Here is a 21,826-nt window from a genome sequence, read left to right on the forward strand (position 1 = left end):
TATAAATGGAAATATGTAGGTGTCTGACTCACTCCATCTCAATCCACTTTGACTGTGGAGAAGCGCCTGAGGCAATGCAAGTGTTTCTCACCACTATCAACAAAACATCAAACGACGGAATCTCATCAACAAAACACCACATGACGGAATCTCATCAACAAAACACCACATGACGGAATTTCATCAACAAAACACCACATGACGGAATTTCATCAACAAAACACCACATGATGGAATTTCATCAACGAATCATCAAAGGACGGAATTTCATCAACAAAACATCACATGACGGAATTTCATCAACAAAACACCACATAATGGAATTTCATCAACAAAACACCACATGATGGAATTTCATCGACAAAACACCACATGACGGAATTTCATCGACAAAACACCACATGACGGAATTTCATCAAAAAAACACCACATGACGGAATCTCATCAACAAAACACCACATGACGGAATCTCATCAACAAAACACCACATGACGGAATCTCATCAACAAAACACCACATGACGGAATTTCATCAACAAAACACCACATGACGGAATTTCATCGACAAAACACCACATCAGAATTTCATCAACAAAACACCAAATGACCGAATTTCATCGACAAAATTTCAAATGATTGGATTTCATCAGCGAAGCACCAAATGATGGAGGAGTGTTGTCAGATCCTTCTAATAGAGTTCCATGCAGGTGTAGAGTCTGTGCCTGGGGACACTGACATTGTCTTTTTTTGCCTCAGGTCCCATTGAAACACTACGTACAAGCATTACTTTTATATTGGCAGTTACCTGTATGGAGCCAAGCATAACATTTCATGCAAACTGAGTTACCTTTATAAGACAAATCTGAATATATTTGAGCATAGTCACCCAGGACTGAGCAAGGCTAAAGTGAAACAGGATATTGTGTGGTCTTAGGTTTAGGGTTATACTTGGTGCTAAAGCATAACGAAATCTTTTTCTTAGCAGAGGTGAAGTATTACATTAGTGTACTGATATGCTGTTTAGAGTGCCTGTTAATGGGATACATCAGTCAATGTCTATAGATGCAAATGAGCTCTGTTGGCATCTCCACTCAAACCAAGGCCTGAATGCCTCTGCCTCAGTTTTTAACGAATCGTTTTTCAGTCCTCGTTAAATTGGTCCTCTGAATGTTTTTTTTTTTTTTTTTCCATCTCCAACCTTTCCCTGCCCCCCCTCTCTCTTCTTTGTTCTTTCTAACCTTTTCTTCTTGTTTGTCTTTCTCTCTCTTTCTCCCTTGTTATTTTTTTGTCTCTTTCTCTTTGGTCACAGAGATGTCAAACCGGAGAACGTTCTCATCGACCGAACAGGGCACATAAAGCTGGCAGACTTTGGATCCGCAGCCAAGCTCTCGGCCAATAAAACGGTAATCAGAAAACCAGTGTGTGGGTGGGACCTGTGAGGTCACGACAGGTCATCTCATTCAGTCGTTATCACAACCAATTGTCTTCATCATTGCAATGAGAGCGACCATTACAAAAATGGCCAGGAAGGGGTGGTAGCAACTGTTCTGATGGTGGGGGGGGCTGACAAAGCCGGGGGGGGGGGGGGGGGGGGGGGGGGGGGGGGTGCATGCCTGGGCACAGAATGCCTAAATGTGGATGTATTAGTGTGAGGATTATAAGACACATCTTATAAATGTTTAACTTGAGCTCCTTTCCACAAACGCCAAGAGGTTGATATGAGATGTTCCTCAGGTTTGTTTTAAGCAGTTAGCACACCTTGATCTTTTTAGCCCCACAGTGACTCATCCAAGTCGGCACGCGTGGGCCTAGTGAGCAGGTGGATTGTGTTTATGAACGATTCGACTCACGACAATTACTGGCTCGCGGCGAGACCGCTGTGATAATCCAGCTCTGATGAGAGACGGTTAGAGATAAATTGGCGCCTTGAGTGTCAGGATGAGACTGAATGAATGTTGAATGATGCAGTTGGTTTGGGTTTTCCTGATTGGCTCTTTGACTCTGATTAGGACTGTGGTGAAGATTATGTTGATTAGGCTGAAAGAGGCATTAATGAAGATAATTACCTGCACAGGTGGAGTCTGCTGGACTTCCTGTGGGCACGCAAGACTTTCTGGCCCCTGAGGTGCTGTCGGCCGTCAGCGGGGGGGCCAGGGCCAGTTACGGGCCAGAGTGTGACTGGTGGTCCCTGGGGGTCATCGCTTACGAGATGATCTACATGAAGTCTCCATTCACCGACGGCACGTCCGCCAAAACCATCAACAACATCATGAACTTTCAGGTGTGCCCTGATTGGCTGGTTGGCTGTTGAATAGTTTGCATGACATTTTGACAAATCTGAAGGAACCCTTGGGTGAATGAAACAGTCAGTTGGTGAAATTAAACAATTCAAACTATCTGTAATTATTTTGTCATATGAGCGAGTCATGTTTTGCTCTTGTGTGGCAGGGATGTGTTTCCATGGCAATGCCAGAAAGGCAAGGGTGTTCACCCATTTGCATCCTCAGTCAGTCAAGTTCAAACTCAGACTCTTTGAAATGTAACTGCACCACTGGCTATGGTCTTGTAGTCTTCTTTTTTCACTCAGCGTTTCATGTTTCTCTCCTTCCTTATCGCTGTCTCTTTCTTCTTTTATTTTTAATCCTCTCAGCGTTACCTGAAGTTCCCAGAGGACTCCAGGGCTAGCCCTCAGTTTGTGGACCTGGTGCAGAGTTTGTTGTGTGGGGCGAAGGAACGACTCGATTTTGAGGGTCTGCGTTCTCACCCCTTTTTCGCCAGCGTGGACTGGACGGGCCTCAGACAAGGTGAGACATGGCGACCTCTTTGAAAGCTCGTTCCGTTCTGTGAGTCATTGCGTTCATCTTGTGTAACGTCAAACCAGAAGTACTGAAGTTTCACCATGAAGTAATGTACGTAAGAATTAGTGATACCCAGATTTATAAAGAAGCCTTCAAAAAGGGGCCAACAAAGTAATATTTATGACAGGGTAGAAAGTGCTTATCACCTCATTTAAAACCAAGTTTCAGCTCTTGGATTTAGGTGGTGAACATGTTTAATTTGTCTACATCAGGTTTGTTCAGTCATGTCTTCTTAATGTTTTCTTTCTTTTCATTTTTGGTTTGGTTTTTGGTCTGTGCATGACATTTTTCCCCCTGTTTTTCACAAAACAGCCTTTGTTAATTCTTTATCTTAAGCTACAGGCTTGTCCTCTGCGCACATGTACACACACACACACACACACACACACACACACACACGCAGACACCATTGATGAGCCTTTTGTCCATATACTTTGTTCAGATGGATATTCATTTAATATTGACAGTAGTGTTTTAAATGGAAACATGTCCGCTCTGCTTTGGTCAAAATTTGAACAATGTTTGCTTATTAAACACGATTGAGGCCTTCTACAGCATTAATAAATTGTTCTGTTTCAAAAACTAATATTGTAACTAAACACCACAAAATGAATCTCAAACCAACATTCATTGCACCAAAATAACTGAACTAATGGATACAACAGAGTTATCGGAATATACTAACGATTCCCTGTGTATATGTTAACGGTTTTCCTTTATTGCTAAGCTTTGCTAAGAATCATCGTTAGCTTGTGTCAGCTCTTCTCAAACTATGACGCGGGGACCAGGCAGATTCCTCGTCGCTCGGTCCGCGACCCGTAGTTTGAGAAGCGCTGGCTTATGTTACCATTAACAAAGCAGTAATAACAACAAAAAAAAATCACAAACAGTCCTCGTGAAACTGCATTGCCCATAATGAAGTAGTGTAGAAAAGTCTTCATAAATCATTTTTCCCATATCCGTCCATTACACCGGAGTCCCTGTAAAGCATATCACCCATAACCAGGTGGGACGCCAACGTCCCCATAAAACTCTATTGCCTTTAAGCAGCTAGTGTAGTAAAAGTCCTCATAAATCCACATTACCCGTATCCAACCACTGGAATCCCCGTGTAACCAGTGTGAGGTTATCACTGGGCTGACAGACTTTAAGCTCTGTCACATCTTTCGGTAAAGGTCAAAGGTTAAGACAGTCACATCTGGATTTGGCCTTTGTTTCAGTCCACAAAACTGTGGAGACTTTGTGTGTTTTAATTTTTTTCAAAGTACACATAAAAGTCATTAGAAATTTTGGGGGAAAACACAACAGAAGACAACATTTTTTTAATGACGATAGTAATAATAATTAGACATAACTGAGGTGTCCCCCTGGAAACATTTATTTGTCGTTTATTAATGAATAGTTATTCCTCAGAGGTTGGTCGGGTACCCGTGTGATGGGTCTCTCAGCAGTGGGGTGAAACACAGGGTTTCGGTTGATTTGTCCGTTAAATGTCTGTGGCTGGTTTGTGATTAGAGGGTTTGTCCTTGAGTGGTCTCTGTTTAATGCTTAATTGGTGGATTTTCCTGTGCAGTGGGCTGTTCTTCAGTATATTTTGCATTTTTGCACACAGATTACTGCATAGATTGCTACTCCGTCCATCTGAGAGTCGAAGGCTGAGATTCCGAATTAAGCAATTAAGCCTTAGGCACATAAGCATGAGTGCATCTTTCACCCCCCCCCCCTCCCCCCCAGACAACAGCAGTGGCATAACTAATCACAGCAGAGCAGAGATCACACACACACACAAACAAACAAAACAGGACAGTCATAAACAACCATATCGTGGAATAAGCGCAAACATTCAGTGCCCTACAACTTCATTCCACACTACCTCACTGAGTAGACAATCGTTCACCATCATGCGCTCATAAACATGCATACTGTGTAGAGTCCCATCTGACAGTGTGTGTGTGTGTGTGTGTGTGGTGGTTTCAGGGAGGGGGTGGGGAGTTTGGAGTGTAGGGGGAATTACCCAGATTAGACCCAGACTTGTAGATGCTCTCTGGGGATCGCCCCCGGCAACTGACTGCCCCATAATGAGATAATGGTCTGTGTTTATTCAGCACCACATCTCAGGCACCCACCACACAAGTGCTGAGTATGATACAGCGTGGTCCAGCTGCATTAGCACACTCAGTGTGTGTGAATGCATGACACCGTTTGGACAGTTTATTAAACCCATGTCGTCCTCACTGAGGCCGATCACTAAGACACTCTTCACTGAGGCTGATCACTAAGACACTCTTCACTGAGGCTGATCACTAAGACACTCTTCACTGAGGCTGATCACTAAGACACTCTTCACTGAGGCTGATCACTAAGACACTCTTCACTGAGGCTGATCACTAAGACACTCTTCACTGAGGCTGATCACAGGAACACTAACACTCTTCACTGAGGCTGATCACAGGAACACTAACACTCTTCACTGAGGCTGCTCACAGGAACACTAACACTCTTCACTAAGGCTAATCACTAAGACACTCTTCACTGAGGCTGATCACTAAGACACTCTTCACTGAGGCTGATCACAGGAACACTAACACTCTTCACTAAGGCTAATCACTAAAACGCCTCTCACTAAGACACTCCTCGCTAATTCTGATCACTAAAACACTCCACACGAAGGCTGATCACTAAAACAACAACACTAAGGCTGGTCTCTGGCCTTATATACGGAATGATTTTGAACGGATTTCAGCTAGTTTTGTAGTCATGCTCTAGGTGTCACCATGGCTTCCTCTATCTGTCCACCTCTCACGGTGAATGTAAGTTTTGGCTGGGCTGGAGAGCTCCAGAGCATTTCTACAAGGGCCTGATTGTTTAGTTAAAAGAGAAAATTTGTGGCACATCCTGAGGAAAAAATTGGGTGGGGCCATCCATATAAAACACACGCGCGCACACGCACACACACACACACACACGCACACGTCTCTCAGAGGCGTGAGTGATTATGGGATATCGCGGTTCTCGTTGGGTTGCCAGGTCGTCTCCGTGGGGAGACAGTGGAGGCTCTGTCAGGCAGGCAGTGAGGGATGCACAGGCATATGCCTCAGAACACTAGAGTGAGTTTTCACTTTCCCCTCTTCCCCTTAAAGCACAGAGATCTGTGTCTGTGTGTGTCTGTGTGTGTCTGTGTGTGTCTGTGTGTGTCTGTGTGTGTGTGTGTGTGTGCCTGTCTGCGTCTGTGTGTCTGCGTCTGTGTGTGTCTGCGTCTGTGTGAGTGTGTGTGAGTGTGTGTGAGAGTGTCTTTGTGTGTCTGTGTGCTGCAGTTAGTTCCTCTGACAGATAAAGAGAGACACACAGACAGACGGAGCCTGATTCAGATGACTCACCTGTTCAGCTGAAACATTTCTGAAAGAATAGCTCAGACTGACTAAGCATCGTAGAGGGAAAAAAAAAATCCAAAAGTCTTTACTTTGAGGTCAGATAATAATATTTGAGAATCAGATGAGAGCAGCAGGGCCAGTGGGAGATGGCACAGGACGCTAGTTTTACTGATGAAAGTCACATCCCCACAGAGTGACAGGCGGAGAGGATCTGAGAGAGCAGCGTCACCAGACACTGGGACCAGTCTGGACATGCCCCCCTAAAGCAGCTAACTCTGCACCTCAATATTCTGTCCAAATGGGAATCCAGCGTGTTGTCCAGTGTGTTGTTCAGCGTGTTGGGTGTGTGTTAGGCGTGTGTGTTGGGTGCTTTATAATCAGTGCTGGTTTCAGCTCTGTGCGATGGTCAGTAGCTGGCAGACCAGAGCTTTGCCGTACGGTCTGAATCGGATCACGGTTTTGTGGGTGAAATTCTCAGCCTGGGCCAAATGAGAGTCCCAACGCCACACGATACCTGTTCTGAGACAAAACAATAGGAGTCTAACAATGAGTCGGATGCAGTGTAAGTTTATTGTATAGTTCAAAAGGCATACAACAAACTGAGTCAGGTCCCGGGGAGTGACTGACTCCTTCTCACAAAGCACCGGCCTTTATACACGTTTTCTCAAAAAAGATACACATTACTTTGTCTCTTTGTATGTGGGGCACCTCGGCCAGCCCATCTTCACAGACTCCTCTTATCGTCATTATTGTCTAGTTCCTTTACGTTTACCATATTTACTGCCCTGCTAAGCAGTGGAGCGAGATATAGCACAAACCAGGAATATTTCACCTTCTCCATATATTATGACTGACCACAATACTCTGGCAGAGGCGCCGTTCTCTTTCCATATATTATGACTGACCTCAACACTCTGGCAGAAACGCCAACCTTATCTCACATGCTGTCCTCTATAGGGCCGCACAGGCCTTTTCTTTCTGAACAAAGAGAACTTGATGTTTCTTGCAATACAAAGGTTTGTATAGTTATATAGCTGTTAACATAAACGATTACATTGATTCACCCCTATAATAATGAATACATTATGGTTACATTGTTTATCATGGTTACTACAATAGTTAGCTTAAAGGAGAGTAATATTTTTCCAACAGTTTCTTTGCCATACGGGGTGGATCGGATCACGGTTTCTTTGCCATACGTGGTGGATCGGATCACGGTTTCTTTGCCGTACGGGGTGGATCGGATCACGGTTTCTTTGCTGTACGGGGTGGATCGGATCACGGTTTCTTTGCCGTACGGGGTGGATTGGATCACGGTTTCTTTGCCGTACGGGGTGGATTGGATCACGGTTTCTGCTTTAGTCTTCGATTGATTGGGGATGTTCTTGCCTCTGCTGTGTGTTGTGGACCGAGGAGGAAACACTTTAGAGTTGTGCTGTTTTGTGTGTTACCAGGCTGCCCCCCCCCCCACCTCCCTTCTTTATGTCCCTGGTTGCTGTTTGTGTTGAAATGGAGTGCTCTCGGGTAGTTGAATGCTCGATCAAAGGGCTGGTATTAGTTCCTGTCTGGACTCTTAGTACTACTTTACTGTGCCTGCTTTTTTCTTTCGGCTTTTCTCAGTGCTTAGAGTCTAATAAGACCTTGTTTGTTATGTGTGTGTGTGTGTGTGTGTGTGTGTGTGTGTGTGTGTGTGTGTGTGTGTGTGTGTGTGCGCGTGCATGCGCACGTGTGTGCATGTGTGTGTGGATTTGATGGCCATATCATGGAGCTGCAGAACCCTTTTCATTTAGTTAAAACCCGTGTTTCTCACGTGTAGTTAAAACCCGTGTTTCTCTCACGTGTGGTTAAAACCCGTGTTTCTCACACGTGTAGTTAAAACCCGTGTTTCTCACATGTGTAGGACTGACTATGAATAGCAGAATTAATAGCCAGCCCTGTCTCTCCTCTGCCCTGTCTCTCCTCTGCCCTGTCTCTCCTCCACTCCTCTGCCCTGTCTCTCCTCCGCTCCTCTGCCCTGTCTCTCCTCTGCCCTGTCTCTCCTCCACTCCTCTGCCCTGTCTCTCCTCTGCCCTGTCTCTCCTCCACTCCTATGCCCTGTCTCTCCTCTGCCCTGTCTCTCCTCCACTCCTCCGCCCTGTCTCTCCTCCACTCCTCTGCCCTGTCTCTCCTCCGCTCCTCTGCCCTGTCTCTCCTCTGCCCTGTCTCTCCTCTGCCCTGTCTCTCCTCCGCTCCTCTGCCCTGTCTCTCCTCTGCCCTGTCTCTCCTCTGCCCTGTCTCTCCTCCGCTCCTCTGCCCTGTCTCTCCTCTACCCTGTCTCTCCTCCACTCCTCTGCCCTGTCTCTCCTCTGCCCTGTCTCTCCTCCACTCCTCTGCCCTGTCTCTCCTCTGCCCTGTCTCTCCTCCACTCCTCTGCCTTGTCTCCCTCTGCCCTCTCTCCTCTGCCCTGTCTCTCCTCTGCCCTGTCTCTCCTCCACTCCTCTGCCCTGTCTCTCCTCCGCTCCTCTGCCCTGTCTCTCCTCCACTCCTCTGCCCTGTCTCTCCTTCGCTCCTCTGCTCTGTCTCTCCTCTGCCCCTCTGCCCTGCCTCTCCTCTGCCCTGTCTCTCCTCCACTCCTATGCCCTGTCTCTCCTCTGCCCTGTCTCTCCTCCACTCCTCTGCCCTGTCTCTCCTCTGCCCTGTCTCTCCTCTGCCCTGTCTCTCCTCCGCTCCTCTGCCCTGTCTCTCCTCTGCCCTGTCTCTCCTCCGCTCCTCTGCCCTGCCTCTCCTCTGCCCTGTCGCTCCTCTGCCCTGTCTCTCCTCCGCTCCTCTGCCCTGTCTCTCCTCTGCCCTGTCTCTCCTCCACTCCTCTGCCTTGTCTCCCTCTGCCCTCTCTCCTCTGCCCTGTCTCTCCTCCACTCCTCTGCCCTGTCTCTCCTCTGCCCTGTCTCTCCTCCACTCCTCTGCCCTGTCTCTCCTCTGCCCTGTCTCTCCTCCACTCCTCTGCCTTGTCTCCCTCTGCCCTGTCTCTCCTCTGCCCTGTCTCTCCTCTGCCCTGTCTCTCCTCCACTCCTCTGCCCTGTCTCTCCTCTGCCCTGTCTCTCCTCCACTCCTCTGCCCTGTCTCTCCTCTGCACCGTCTCTCCTCTGCTCTGTTTCAGTTCTCTGTGACAGAGCAAACAGAATCATCTTTTTTATGTTCTGTGAACGGAGTGTTTTAGGGTCGAAGACTTCATCACAGTCACACTGTTCTGTGAATGGAGTGTTTTAGGGTCGAAGACTTCATCAGTAACTAACACACTTTCCCTTATTGAACCTCCTCTTATTAATGTGTCAGTCAGTCCTGCTGGAGTGATGACCACGCCAGCGTGACAATGTTACACACTCGCTGATCTCTAAAAACCCAATACCATTGGGCGGCTGTAGCCCAGCAGGCAGGAGGGGCTGGTGAGTGTCCACATGGAGACTCAGGTTCTCTCTCTCTCTTTGCTTGTGGCTGTGTTTTTTGTCAGAGCGCCGTGTGTGTGTCACTCAGATAGGTTGGGACCATGTGAAGCTGCATTGACTGTTTATTGTCTCTGAGTATGTGCTGCGCTGTTTTGAATTCTTTGAATGTTGGTATGTGTTTTCAGGGAGATTGTGTGTGTGTGTGTGTGTCTGTGTGTGCGCGTGTGTGTGTGCATGCGTGTGCGCTGTGTATGTGTTCTGTGCATATCCGAGACTGTGTTTTGTGTGTGAGTGTGTGTGTCTGTGTTGTGTATGTGTTCAGTGCAGAATCAGTACAGTATTGTATGTGAGTGTGTTGTGTATGTGTTCAGTGCAGAATCAGTACAGTATTGTATGTGAGTGTGTTGTGTATGTGTTCAGTGCAGAATCAGTACAGTATTGTATGTGAGTGTGTTGTGTATGTGTTCAGTGCAGAATCAGTACAGTATTGTATGTGAGTGTGTTGTGTATGTGTTCAGTGCAGAATCAGTACAGTATTGTATGTGAGTGTGTTGTGTATGTGTTCAGTGCAGAATCAGTACAGTATTGTATGTGAGTGTGTTGTGTATGTGTTCAGTGCAGAATCAGTTCAGTATTGTATGTGAGTGTGTTGTGTATGTGTTCAGTGCAGAATCAGTTCAGTATTGTATGTGAGTGTGTTGTGTATGTGTTCAGTGCAGAATCAGTTCAGTATTGTATGTGAGTGTGTTGTGTATGTGTTCAGTGCAGAATCAGTACAGTATTGTATGTGAGTGTGTTGTGTATGTGTTCAGTGCAGAATCAGTACAGCATTGTATGTGAGTGTGTTGTGTATGTGTTCAGTGCAGAATCAGTACAGTGTTGTATGTGAGTGTGTTGTGTATGTGTTCAGTGCAGAATTGACGCTGGGTTTTGGCTCTGACTAAGACTGATTAACTGGAGCTGCTGCGGTAAGAGAGTGAGAGAGAGAGCGAGAGAGAGAGGGAGAGTGAGAGTGAGAGTGAGAGTGAGAGAGAGAGAGAGAGCGAGAGAGAGAGAGAGAGGGAGAGGGAGAGTGAGAGTGAGAGAGAGAGAGAGAGAGAGCGTGAGAGAGAGAGAGAGTGAGAGAGAGAGAGAGAGAGAGAGGGGGAGAGGGAGAGTGAGAGTGAGAGAGAGAGAGAGAGAGAGCGTGAGAGAGAGAGAGAGTGAGAGAGAGAGAGCGCTGCTGCACTACAGCCTTATCGTGGGGTCCCTCTTCTCCCTCCCTCCTCTCTCTCTCTCTCTCTCTCTCTCCCCCTCTCTTTCTTTCTCCTCTCTGTTTTCATCTCTTGCCTCTCTCAGTGCTCCTCTCTCACGCTGTAGCGTTCCGTCTCTCTTTCTCCGTCCCTACCCCTTTATTCCTTTTTCCCCCCAGCTCTCCCTCCCTTTGTTCCTGCTCTCCGTGCCGAAGATGACACCTCTAATTTCGAGGAGCCGGAGAAGCCCCCCAGGCGAGCGGCAGCATCAGCCCAGCCAAACCCCCAGCGAGCGGGCTTCCACGGACAGGACCTGCCCTTTCTAGGCTGGTTTTACAGCCGGCCGCTGACCACACTGGCCAAATCTGAGTGAGTACTGACTGCGTGCTCTCACGCGCACACACACACACACACACACACACTCGCTTGCCCTCTCACACAAACACAGACACGTTATGTTGGTCATACTCGAGCATCGTTCGGCTGTTAGCAGCTAGTCACAGGTGGCAGGGCAGGTTTGATGCTGAGACAATGTATCGCCACGGCGACAGTCGCCGGGCAACATCTGTGATGTGTTGCGCAGCTGTATCCACGCAGATTCCACTGTGGTAATCGAGGGTCTGCAGTGGTCTTACTCTCTCTCTCTCTCTCTCTCTCTCTCTCTCTCTCTGTGTCCTCCCTGCTGATGTGCTGTGTGAACATAGCCAGGAGAATGCATGCTGTCTGATTCAGATGGATGAATGGAGCGTGTGAGTTTGAGTTGGTGCTGGGGATGAGAGATGGCTGATTGCTGCGGCGCTTTCTGAAGGCGGCTCTGTTACAATGCCCTAAAGGCTGATTTGTATGCTCATGACTGTGTGTCATCAGAGTGAGAGAGGAGAGATATGGACCCTGTCTCCTCACACAGCCAATGGAGCCCTGCGCCTGCCTGCATCTGATGTCAGGGGAACTCTGGACTCATCTGCCTGTGCTCATTGTGTTTGATGGGCAGAATGTAACGGATGTCTTCTCTGTGCTGGGTCTGTTTTACTCACACGGGGGTCGTTATGGCTTTTCAGTCGGCTTGGAGTCTGTTTGTTTGTATTGTTGTGCGTGTGCGTGTGCGTGTGCATGTGTGAATGTGTAACATTGCAGTGTGGATTCCTGATTCTGTGAATGTGTCTCAGTTTGACTGACAGCCAGTATCACTGTCCTCTGCACTGTCACTACCTTAGCAGAGAAACAGAGAGAGAGAGAGAGAGAGAGAGAGAGGGACATAAACACGGAGAGGGAGGGAGGGAGAGAAGGAGAGGAAGAGGAGAGAGAGAGAGAAGGAGAGTGCCTTGTGGATGGGTGGGGGGAGATGCATGAGTAGATTAGTCAGAGAAAGGATGAGCCCAGATTGGGGGGGGAAGAATGTATTTCTATGGAAACCAGTATGCTCTCTCAAGCCTTCTCCCTCCATCTCTCTCTCTCTATCCGCTCACCCCCTTCTACTGTCTCATTTTTCCCCTATTTCTGCTCTCCCTCTCTCTCTCTCCCTCTCTCTATCTCTCTCTCTCTCCCCCCCTCTCTCTCTCCCTCTCTTTCTCTCTCTCTCTCCCTCTCTCTCTCTCCATTTCCCTCTCTTTATCCAGTGGTGATTACACAGATATAGAAATGATTTCAGGTTTTTAAGGTATTTTTTCTGGACAGTGTCATATGTCTTTCTGGTGTTTTTCGATGAATATTCATGAAGTGTCCTGTGAATATGAATGAGTATTCCGAGCCGTCCATTGACTGATTCCCACGTCCTGCATATGGAAGTGGATTGTGGATTCTGCTTAATGGCTAAATCCAGTTTTAACGACACACAGACACAGCATGCTAAAACTGTAACCCCACTCTCAGGCCATGAATGACGTCTTACTCTTCTCTTCTAAAAGTGTGTGGGTGTGCTGTGGGTAGGTCTGTGTAAGTAGCTTATGTGAGTGTGAGTCTGTGTGTGCTAATGTGTGTATTTCTATGATTGGGTTCGCAATAAGTAATGTTTAGCAGATGTGTCAGTCTCGGTGTATCATTTCGTCTCTGCTCTCTGTTTCCTCATAATCTTCCTTTCTTTCTCCCTCTCTCTCTCTCTCTTTCTTTCACACACACACACACACACACACACACACTCTCTCCTCTCTTTAATAACACACCCAGCGGCAGGCATCCATCCATCAGGGTATATCACAGAACTGGCCCTCAGTTTCTTGAGCATCCTCTCTCTGCCTCTAATGTCACAGAGTCAGTCTTACTGGAGAGGCTGGGCAGTGGCTGGGCGGTGACTGGTGTTTGTGGGAGAGTGACAGGGGTTTGATCTGGTGTGTGATGACTGAAGATGGATGCAGCTGAATGGTGTGTCGGCCATGAGGACGGGCTCCTCGGCCAGGAGCAGCGACTGCGTGAGATCTTCCCGTGGATGTTTTTGAGCGCTCGCGTGTGTGCCCCTGTCACCTCACGGCCTTTTGATTTTGTGTTTATGTGTGTGTACTGAAACCTCTCTGTTATGTTTTATTACTCATCTTTTCGATTTTCTTACAATATCCATCTTGGCGTGACGGCTGACGATGTTGTTGACGCAGCTGCAGAGACGATGTCTCTCTGCTCAGGTATCAGCAGAATCAATATGATGGGATGTTTTTGATTTATCCCTCTCTCTCTCTCTCTCTCTCTCTCTCTCTCTCTCTCTCTCTCTCTGAGATAATGAAACACAGTGTGGCTGGATTGATAGATTATTTCACGGCTGGAAAATTGGAGCTAAATCAAGCCCTGGAACATTTCTGAGCGTACAAACCCCCGTGCTGATAACAACCTCAGAAAATTCCGTTTTATCTCTGCCAGTGTGTTTCAAAACGACGAGGGAATGAATTTTACATGCTCGGGAAAGCTCCATCTCTCCAACACGAAGTGCAAAAATAGACCCCCCCCCCCCCCCCCCCCCCCCCCCACTATTAGCACCGAAATGAATGGCAAGAAGTCGTTCCCCCCCCCCCCCCCCCCCCCTTCAGTTCTGACAAAAATACACCCCTCCAGAGGGTGCGTCATCTCAAGGACGGAATTTTATTTTTATTTCGATGATAATCACGTGCAATAAAAGTTGCCAAGTTGAGTGGGGATGGGTGAGTGAAAGCTCTGCTTTGTGGTTAAGACCATTTGGTTAGTCGTGTGTTTCAGTGTTGTTTTACAATCTCAGACAGCTCTATTGTTTGGGCTTGACTGTTGAAAGCGTTTGTGTCGTGTTGGGTTAAAGCGAGCCATCGTGGGGGTGTCACGTAGGCCGCCAGACTAAGTGTCTTAATTGGTGTATCTTTTATTAGCGTGTGCTAGCTTCTGCTGACAGGTTCATAGCTTAATAAGCACTGTGGAGACTGGAGGTTGCAACTCATTGCTCTATGATTCATGTTTTAATGGCGAAGAAGCAGCGGACAGTTGAGTGCTCGGTTGTCTGGCAGTCTCTCGAGGGTTTCGGCTGATGCTTATGGATTACAGAATGAGGCCAACGACTGTAGAGTCATGACTGACACGCTGTTCCACCGACATTGTATCAGATGCACCATGTCGTTTATAAACATGGATCTCCTCGACGCTCAACGTGGCCTGCATAAAGCGGGCGAACAGACGTCCAGGGATCCGTCTACTGTTCGACTGGATGTTAGAAAGGGGGAAAAAAAGAGCGACCTTACTGGTTTAGACCGCGGTGGGATCGATTTGTGGCGTACAGGTCTCCACAAGAATGGAGAAGGATGGGACCAACAGAAGGTCTCCAGCCAGTGGCAGTCCTGTGGACAAAAACAATTGCCGTGGAACACGGCAAGATTCATTTAACAGACCAACCCCAAACACTCATGCCGCTCACATGCTGTCAGAGGTCCAGGCTGGGGGCAGCGGGGTAATGGCAAGGGGGGGGGTTTCCTTACATACGTTAGATCACTGTATACAAAATGAGCAACGTTTGAATGTCTGTGAATATTTTCCACAGTTCCAGGAACATGACTTGAGTCATCAGTGTGAATCTACTGCCATCCAATTATGCAGTGCCTATGAGATGGTGTCATGTCTGCCTGGACCAACGTGCCGGTGGAAAGATCCCGACACCGTAAAGTAGTGCTGACCGATACATCGTGCTTTCGTCGTCATCGCGATATGAACATGTGCGATAAACACATCGCAAAAGACTCCACGAAACTCGGATGAATAAGAAAAATCATTTTGTTTACACGCGGCATGCATTCACGCGCAGCATGCGAACATTTGATCTATCAGATGGAGCCCCGGGTACATGGGCAGTGCATTCACACCATTTGGCCAGTCAGATGAAGCCCCAGCTAGCTGTCAGCTACCCTCGGATTAATTCGGTGTCAGTTTGGTGGCGACGGCGTGGTTAGCTAACACGATGGCGGAGGAAAGAGAGAAGAGCGAGGGAAAATGTGGTTGACGAAGACCTTGCGGAAAAAGACCAGCACTCTCGCTCTATGGGATTATTTTGGACTCGATGTTGAAACGATGTTTTACAAACACAGGTACTGTGTAAAACGTGCCGAACGGCTGTGGCAACTTCCAGAGCAAACGCGACCAACCTCCATCACCACTTGCAGTACGACCATAAAGAACCACACGAACAATTGAAAACTAGCCAAACCACAAAACCACCACCGTCGAGTCGAGCAGGGGAAATGAAACTTTAATTTCTTATAGTGATAATGTTTTATTTAAATTAATGTTCTGTTTAATTGGTTGGGTATTCATGTGCAGTTTGTTCAATAAAAGCATGTTCGAAATAATAATTTATTTCATTTCTTTATTCAGTGGGCAAAGGCTATTCAATGTTTGAGGTTTATGTGAGCAGTGTATCTATTAAAGCATAAAAACTGTATAGCCAATATTCAAACTTCAGTGTTTGTTTATTTATCGCAAGTCATATCGTCATCGCGATATTGAACAATGTTATTGCACATCACAGATTTTCCTCATATCGTGCCGGCCCACTGTATAGAATCGGTGACCTGATGAATTCAGGCTCTGCTGGAGGTAAAGGGGTTCCTGACCCAGTACTGGACGAATGTTCCTAATAAACTGGCCATTGAACTCATGCTCTGTGTATAGCAGAGAGACTTCATATGGCTTTGTGCTGGTGGCCTTGCTGTCGTTAAGATGGTATGGTTTGTAATCTAAGAGAAGATGTAGTGGGTATTGAATTAGTGGCTATGATCTGGGTTTTGACTGGCATGATGTTCCTCCTTAGCGATGTCCTTAGCAAGCGAAACATGTCTCTTCCATCTCTGTAATTGGTCGAATGCTCTGACTGGGCATGTGACATGTGAGTCAGTGTATAAACTGTACGTAGCATTTGTCTATGGAAGCGGCCTTGCACTGCTGAAGGGGTAATGTTTGCTAACACTAGAGGAGAAACCTCAGTGTGACCTCTGACAGTAACAGGTGAGTGTCCCACGCTGCCAGAATAGGCTCAGTGGTGTGTATTTAAAAAGCTTAGGGTGGCAAGGGATGTCAGCATTTCGTAATGTGCTTTGAGTTTCTATGAACATTGTAGAAAAGGCTGCTTGTATCTAGAGTATTCTGTTTTGTCAGTAGGTGATGGCTTGTAGAATGGGCGACATATTTTGCTATTTGAAGACCCATAGACACTGGTTTAACTGGCTTTGTTGGGAATGTGCAGTTATTTGACTTTGAGGAAACCAGTCTGCTACGTGAGCTAGAAGAGATCAAGTCGTCTGAGTTTCTTAGTGTGTTGAAAAAAGCCTGTGTGTGTGTGTGTGTGTGTGTGTGTGTGTGTGTGTGGGAGGCTGTGATGCCTGATATAGACAGAGCAGAGGAAGAATGGTGGGGAAGAGATGTTTACTCACCAGGAAGCTTCTGTGATTGTGTGATTCAGACTTTGAACTTGTGAACAAATCTTTCTTCAGTCTGTCCCTCAGACGGCTCCTCAGTCAGATGCTGGTGTCTATTTTCAGCCATAGTCAAGACTTTCCAATAAACCTCACGGTTACAGCATCCATACAACTCACACCTCCTCTCCTTATGCCTTATGACCTCTTACGGATTCTTTTTCTTTCTTTCTTTCTTTCTTTCTTTCTTTCTTTCTTTCTTTCTCTCTGTCTTTCTTTCTTTCTTTCTCTCTGTCTTTCTTGCTGTCTTTCTTTCTTCCCTTGTCTTTACAGCAAAATGATGAGAAATCCAGATTCTCTTTGAAGTTTATGAAAAACTCATTTTCCCAGAATCACTGCACTGACTCCAGTGTCTGTGCCTCTCCCAGAATCACTGCACTGACTCCAGTGACTGTACCTCTCCCAGAATCACTGCACTGACTCCAGTGTCTGTACCTCTCCCAGAATCATTGCACTGACTCCAGTGTCTGTACCTCTCCCAGACTCACTGCACTGACTCCAGTGTCTGTACCTCTCCCAGAATCGCTGCACTGACTCCAGTGTCTGTACCTCTCCCAGAATCACTGCACTGACTCCAGTGTCTGTACCTCTCCCAGAATCATTGCACTGACTCCAGTGTCTGTACCTCTCCCAGACTCACTGCACTGACTCCAGTGTCTGTGCCTCTCCCAGAATGACAGCACTGACTCCAGTGTCTGTACCTCTCCCAGAATCACTGCACTGACTCCAGTGTCTGTACCTCTCCCAGACTCACTGCACTGACTCCAGTGTCTGTACCTCTCCCAGAATCACTGCACTAACTCCAGTGTCTGTACCTCTCCCAGACTCACTGCACTGACTCCAGTGTCTGTACCTCTCCCAGAATGACAGCACTGACTCCAGTGTCTGTACCTCTCCCAGAATCACTGCACTGACTCCAGTGTCTGTGCCTCTCCCAGAATCACTGCACTGACTCCAGTGTCTGTACCTCTCCCAGAATCACTGCACTGACTCCAGTGCTTGTACCCCTGGAGAGTAATGGGAAGTCCTTTTTTTTTTGTCTGACCTTTTGCGATTTCCAATCAATACAACACGGAGAGTTCCGCCATCTGCTGCTCTGCGTTGGATTAACAGTGGGAACTTTCGCCCTCACCTAGAGTCTCTAGCGTGCATGCTGAGAATAGACTATGTTCTGAATAGGGAAACACACCAGAGTTTCAACAGATCAATATTTATTTCATTTGTTTGCTGCTGGATCCGACCGGTGTGAGCCTCAGATGTCTGCAGTCTGTGGATGATACAGCTGCCTACACAAACCTTCATAAGATGCTTCCAGGAGACTGTGTGTGCGTCACGTCTTCTAATGAAAAAACTTTCTAAAAAGAGAACATTAAGTGTATTTGTGGATTCTCTGACTAAGACTCCTTGCGGAAAGCACAGGGGCCGGTTGACATTTCTCACCAGTGTGGGATTGTTCGTTTATTTCCGAGAGCACAAACACAGAGACACTGGGGCTTTTTTGTCGTGGCTCAGTGGCGAAACACAGGCCCCATAATTACACTGTGAGGCAGAACGTAGAGGCTTGATCAGTGCGTCAGTGGAGGGCTGTGTTATTGTAGTGGTTCCCTGTGTGTGCAGCAGGGCCTCTGTGTGTGTTTAATGGCAACTGTTTGAGAGACTCACCCCGGGGGAAAATCAGCAGAACCTTTAATCTGGTTAGCGCCCACTGGCACTCCAAAGGAAAACATCTGATTCGGTTTAGACCCACACGCCAGTACACGCCGCAGTGGCTATAGAGGGGTCCAGCCACACTCAGTGATGTGGGGGTGTGTATGTGCTGCAAAGACGGGGGAAAAAATTGCATCTTTTGAGGATTTGCGTTGATCAGATTGCACAGAGGAATAGACCAAGTTTGTGTGTGTGTGTGTGTGTGTGTGTGTGTGTGTGTGTAGCTAAACCAAAGGAAGGTGCAACAATGGGTTTTTCCACTTCAGACGATTTAGGATGCAGCCCCAGGCTCCTATTTGACGGGATCGTGACAGAACAGATTGGGCCCCGCTCCCCCCCCGCCCCCCTCCCCAAAGGGGAGGAACAGTTGGCATCGTTTGTTGAACACGGTCGTTCGCTGGACAAATCGCCCCCGCTGTGCCCTCGCAGCCTGGCAGACGCACGTTCCAGGCCTCGCGTACAAATGAGCTGCTTCCTTACCCGTCCCCGGAGAAACCCACAAGAAGCTCCATGACTTCCCCTGGCGGCCGCCTGGCACAGCCAGACACAAACTTAGCAACCTTGCAAATATTCTTCTCAACCCAAGCCAAAAAAAAAAAAGGCATTCCTAAAAAGGCATTCTTGTCCACTTGCTTTTTACAGCCCATGTATATTAAATGGTAGGATCCACAGGACTGTGAGAGCCTTCTGCAGAAACAGACCAAACAGTTCCCACTCCCCTCCCGAAGGCAACGCTGTCCGCTCTCATCTTCTGCAGATATACTTTTTAAAAATCAAAGGTCAGTTGCTGCAGTAAGGGGAGCATCAGGTTGACTCGGAGGCGCTGCCTGGGTTGTTTTGAAACCAGGAGTAGTGTCTGGGTGTGTGCCCAGAGGACGACCTGTGGGGGTCGAATTGGTGTAGGTACTGACATTTTGCAGTGGTGTTTCTACCTTAGACTTTAATTTTACTGGGCGAGTATATCCAAAATATCTCTCTTTCTGGTTTTGTTTTCTAATTTTTTTGTTTTGTTTAGTTTTTTCCTCACCACAATGCTTACTTCAGCCTCATCTCACAGCAGTATCTCTCTAAACCCCTGTTCACCCTCACCACTGTATTCATGCTGTGGTCTTTCATCTGCTGATCTCAGATCAGTGGACTTCTCATCACCCTCACCACTGTATTCATGCTGTGGTCTTTCATCTGCTGATCTCAGATCAGTGTATTTCTCACCACCCTCACCACTGTATTCATGCTGTGTTCTTTCATCTGGTGATCTCAGATCAATGGACTTCTGATCACCCTCACCACTGTATTTTTCATGCTGTGTTCTTTCACCTGCTGCTGATCTCAGATCAGTGGATTTCTCATCACCCTCACCACTGTATTCATGCTGTGTTCTTTCATCTGCAGCTGATCTCAGATCAGTGGACTTGTAAGCTTTTTTTGTACCACTTGTAACATTCAGAGGACCTCCTCTCTCCTCTCCTCTGACTGCCAAGAGAGTTCATGTCCACTGCAGTCTCCACCACCATGTGCTCGCTCATGCGCTCTCTCTCTCTCTCTCTCTCTCTCTCTTTCTCTCTATCTGTGGCTGGTGATTGCTATATTATGTCCTTTGCCTCAGGGACAGCTCTCTGTCCGGAACCTTTTAGTCATGTGATCAGGATATCTGCAGCACTCTCTCTCTCTCTCTTTCTCTGTCTCCCTCTGTTTCTCTCTCTCTCCTTCTGTCTCCTTCTGTTTCTCTCTCTCTCTCTCTCTCTCTCTCTCTCTCACCTTCTGTTTCTCTCTCTCTCTCTCTGTCTCCCCAATCTTCTCATTTAGTGTTTTCCTTTCTCTCTATCTATTAACCCTCTCTTTCATCATTATTCTATCTCTGCTTTTTCTTTTTGTCTCTTTCAGTCATCAGATCTCTCTCTCTCTCTCCTCATTCTCTTTCTGGTTTGTGTAAACATCTCAGCCTTTGCCTCTTTAAACCTGCGCTGCCCGTTGCCTCTGAGTTTTTCATTTTTTTGGACACGTTTATCTGTCAGGAGACAATGCTGCAAAATTTGAATCATCTCTGACAGATGGTGAATTAGAAAAGAAAAAGAATGTCGTCTTCACTTTGTCTCTCTCACCTTTATGAAATGTGACTTGGTTTTTAATGAATTATTTTTTAGCAGTGATTTCCCCTGTTACAGCCAGGATGATGTGTAAACAGAATCTAGGGGGAGAGTTCAGAGTGTAAAATGTCTGAGTCATGAAGCCTAAGGGGTCTCAGAACAGTCCTTGGTCTATCAGTGACAGCCCAGTACCTTTGTCTCTTTTCTCTGAGCTCAAAGTGAAGGAGCTTAGTTTTCTTTTTAGAGGTTATTTGAACAAAAACATGCACACTCGGTCTTTTCAGGACTGGACAGTTCTCCTCAGCTGTGTGTAAAGGGCTGGGATGGGCTCTGTTACAGACCGGGTTGAGGTTACTCTGCTCTGTAGCCATAGAATGTTTGAAGCCTGCGGTTTAAACGTGAATGCCTACAGCTCTGCTCTGTATGTGAAAGGTGTTCACTTTGCTCTGTATGTGAAAGTTTGCTCTGTGCTGGTGTGTGGCAGTGTGTGGACACCGGCGTGGTCTCTCTGGTCGTGCCTGGTCACTCAGGGTTGTAAAGAGGACAGTGGGAAACTTCTAAGCGTCTGCTGAAGAGTGACAAACCACACATGCTATAGGACTGCACTCATCAGTCACTCATCAGAAACTCTCTTCTCTTCTCTTCTCTTCTCTTCTCTTCTCTTCTCTTCTCTTCTCTTCTCTTCTCTTCTCTTCTCTTCTCTTCTCTTCTCCTCTCCTCTCCTCTCCTCTCTGGTTTTGACTGCCCTTCTCCTCTGCTGGCCTGTCACTTTGACGGTCAGTGGATTTAGTGGCGTGTCTGTCTCTCCGCTTTATGACGTCTGTAAGCTGGAGTGGAGGGATCAGGGCCCAGACCTGTCAGCTGCCAAAGCGTGGAGTGAAGATCCTTGTAAAGGAGGAATGTCTTTCCCAAATACACACACTCTCTCTCTCAAACACACACACACACACACTCTCTCTCAAACACACACACACACACCCACACATTCTCTCTCAAACACACACACACACACACACACTCTGGGTCTGATCCAGACAATGGCAGACAAACTAGACTAATCAGCTTTACCCACACTATACACACAAAAGCTTGCATGTGTGCGTGTGTGTGTAATGTGGACCTAGAGAGGGGCATAATCTTCCTCATGGTGTATGAATACCCTGAGGATTCTGGACATTAAGAACATAATGATCCATGACTGACAGCGTGATTGGGTAAGAGGTGTGGAAGAGGCGGGCACACTG

General features: G+C 47.1%; 1 protein-coding gene across 1 annotated transcript in view; it reads left to right on the forward strand.

The window, feature by feature from the left end:
* cita (citron rho-interacting serine/threonine kinase a) overlaps window positions 1-21,826 on the forward strand; it is an 81,817-nt gene that overhangs the window by 7,387 nt on the left and 52,604 nt on the right. Inside the window, exons 6-9 of the mRNA XM_030775270.1 lie at window positions 1,309-1,402; window positions 2,074-2,280; window positions 2,650-2,803; window positions 11,062-11,251. Coding sequence (XP_030631130.1) covers window positions 1,309-1,402; window positions 2,074-2,280; window positions 2,650-2,803; window positions 11,062-11,251 — 645 coding nt within the window. The remainder of the gene's footprint in view (window positions 1-1,308; window positions 1,403-2,073; window positions 2,281-2,649; window positions 2,804-11,061; window positions 11,252-21,826) is intronic.

This window comes from Chanos chanos, chromosome 1 (genome assembly GCF_902362185.1).
Source record: "Chanos chanos chromosome 1, fChaCha1.1, whole genome shotgun sequence".
Taxonomy (NCBI): domain Eukaryota; kingdom Metazoa; phylum Chordata; class Actinopteri; order Gonorynchiformes; family Chanidae; genus Chanos; species Chanos chanos.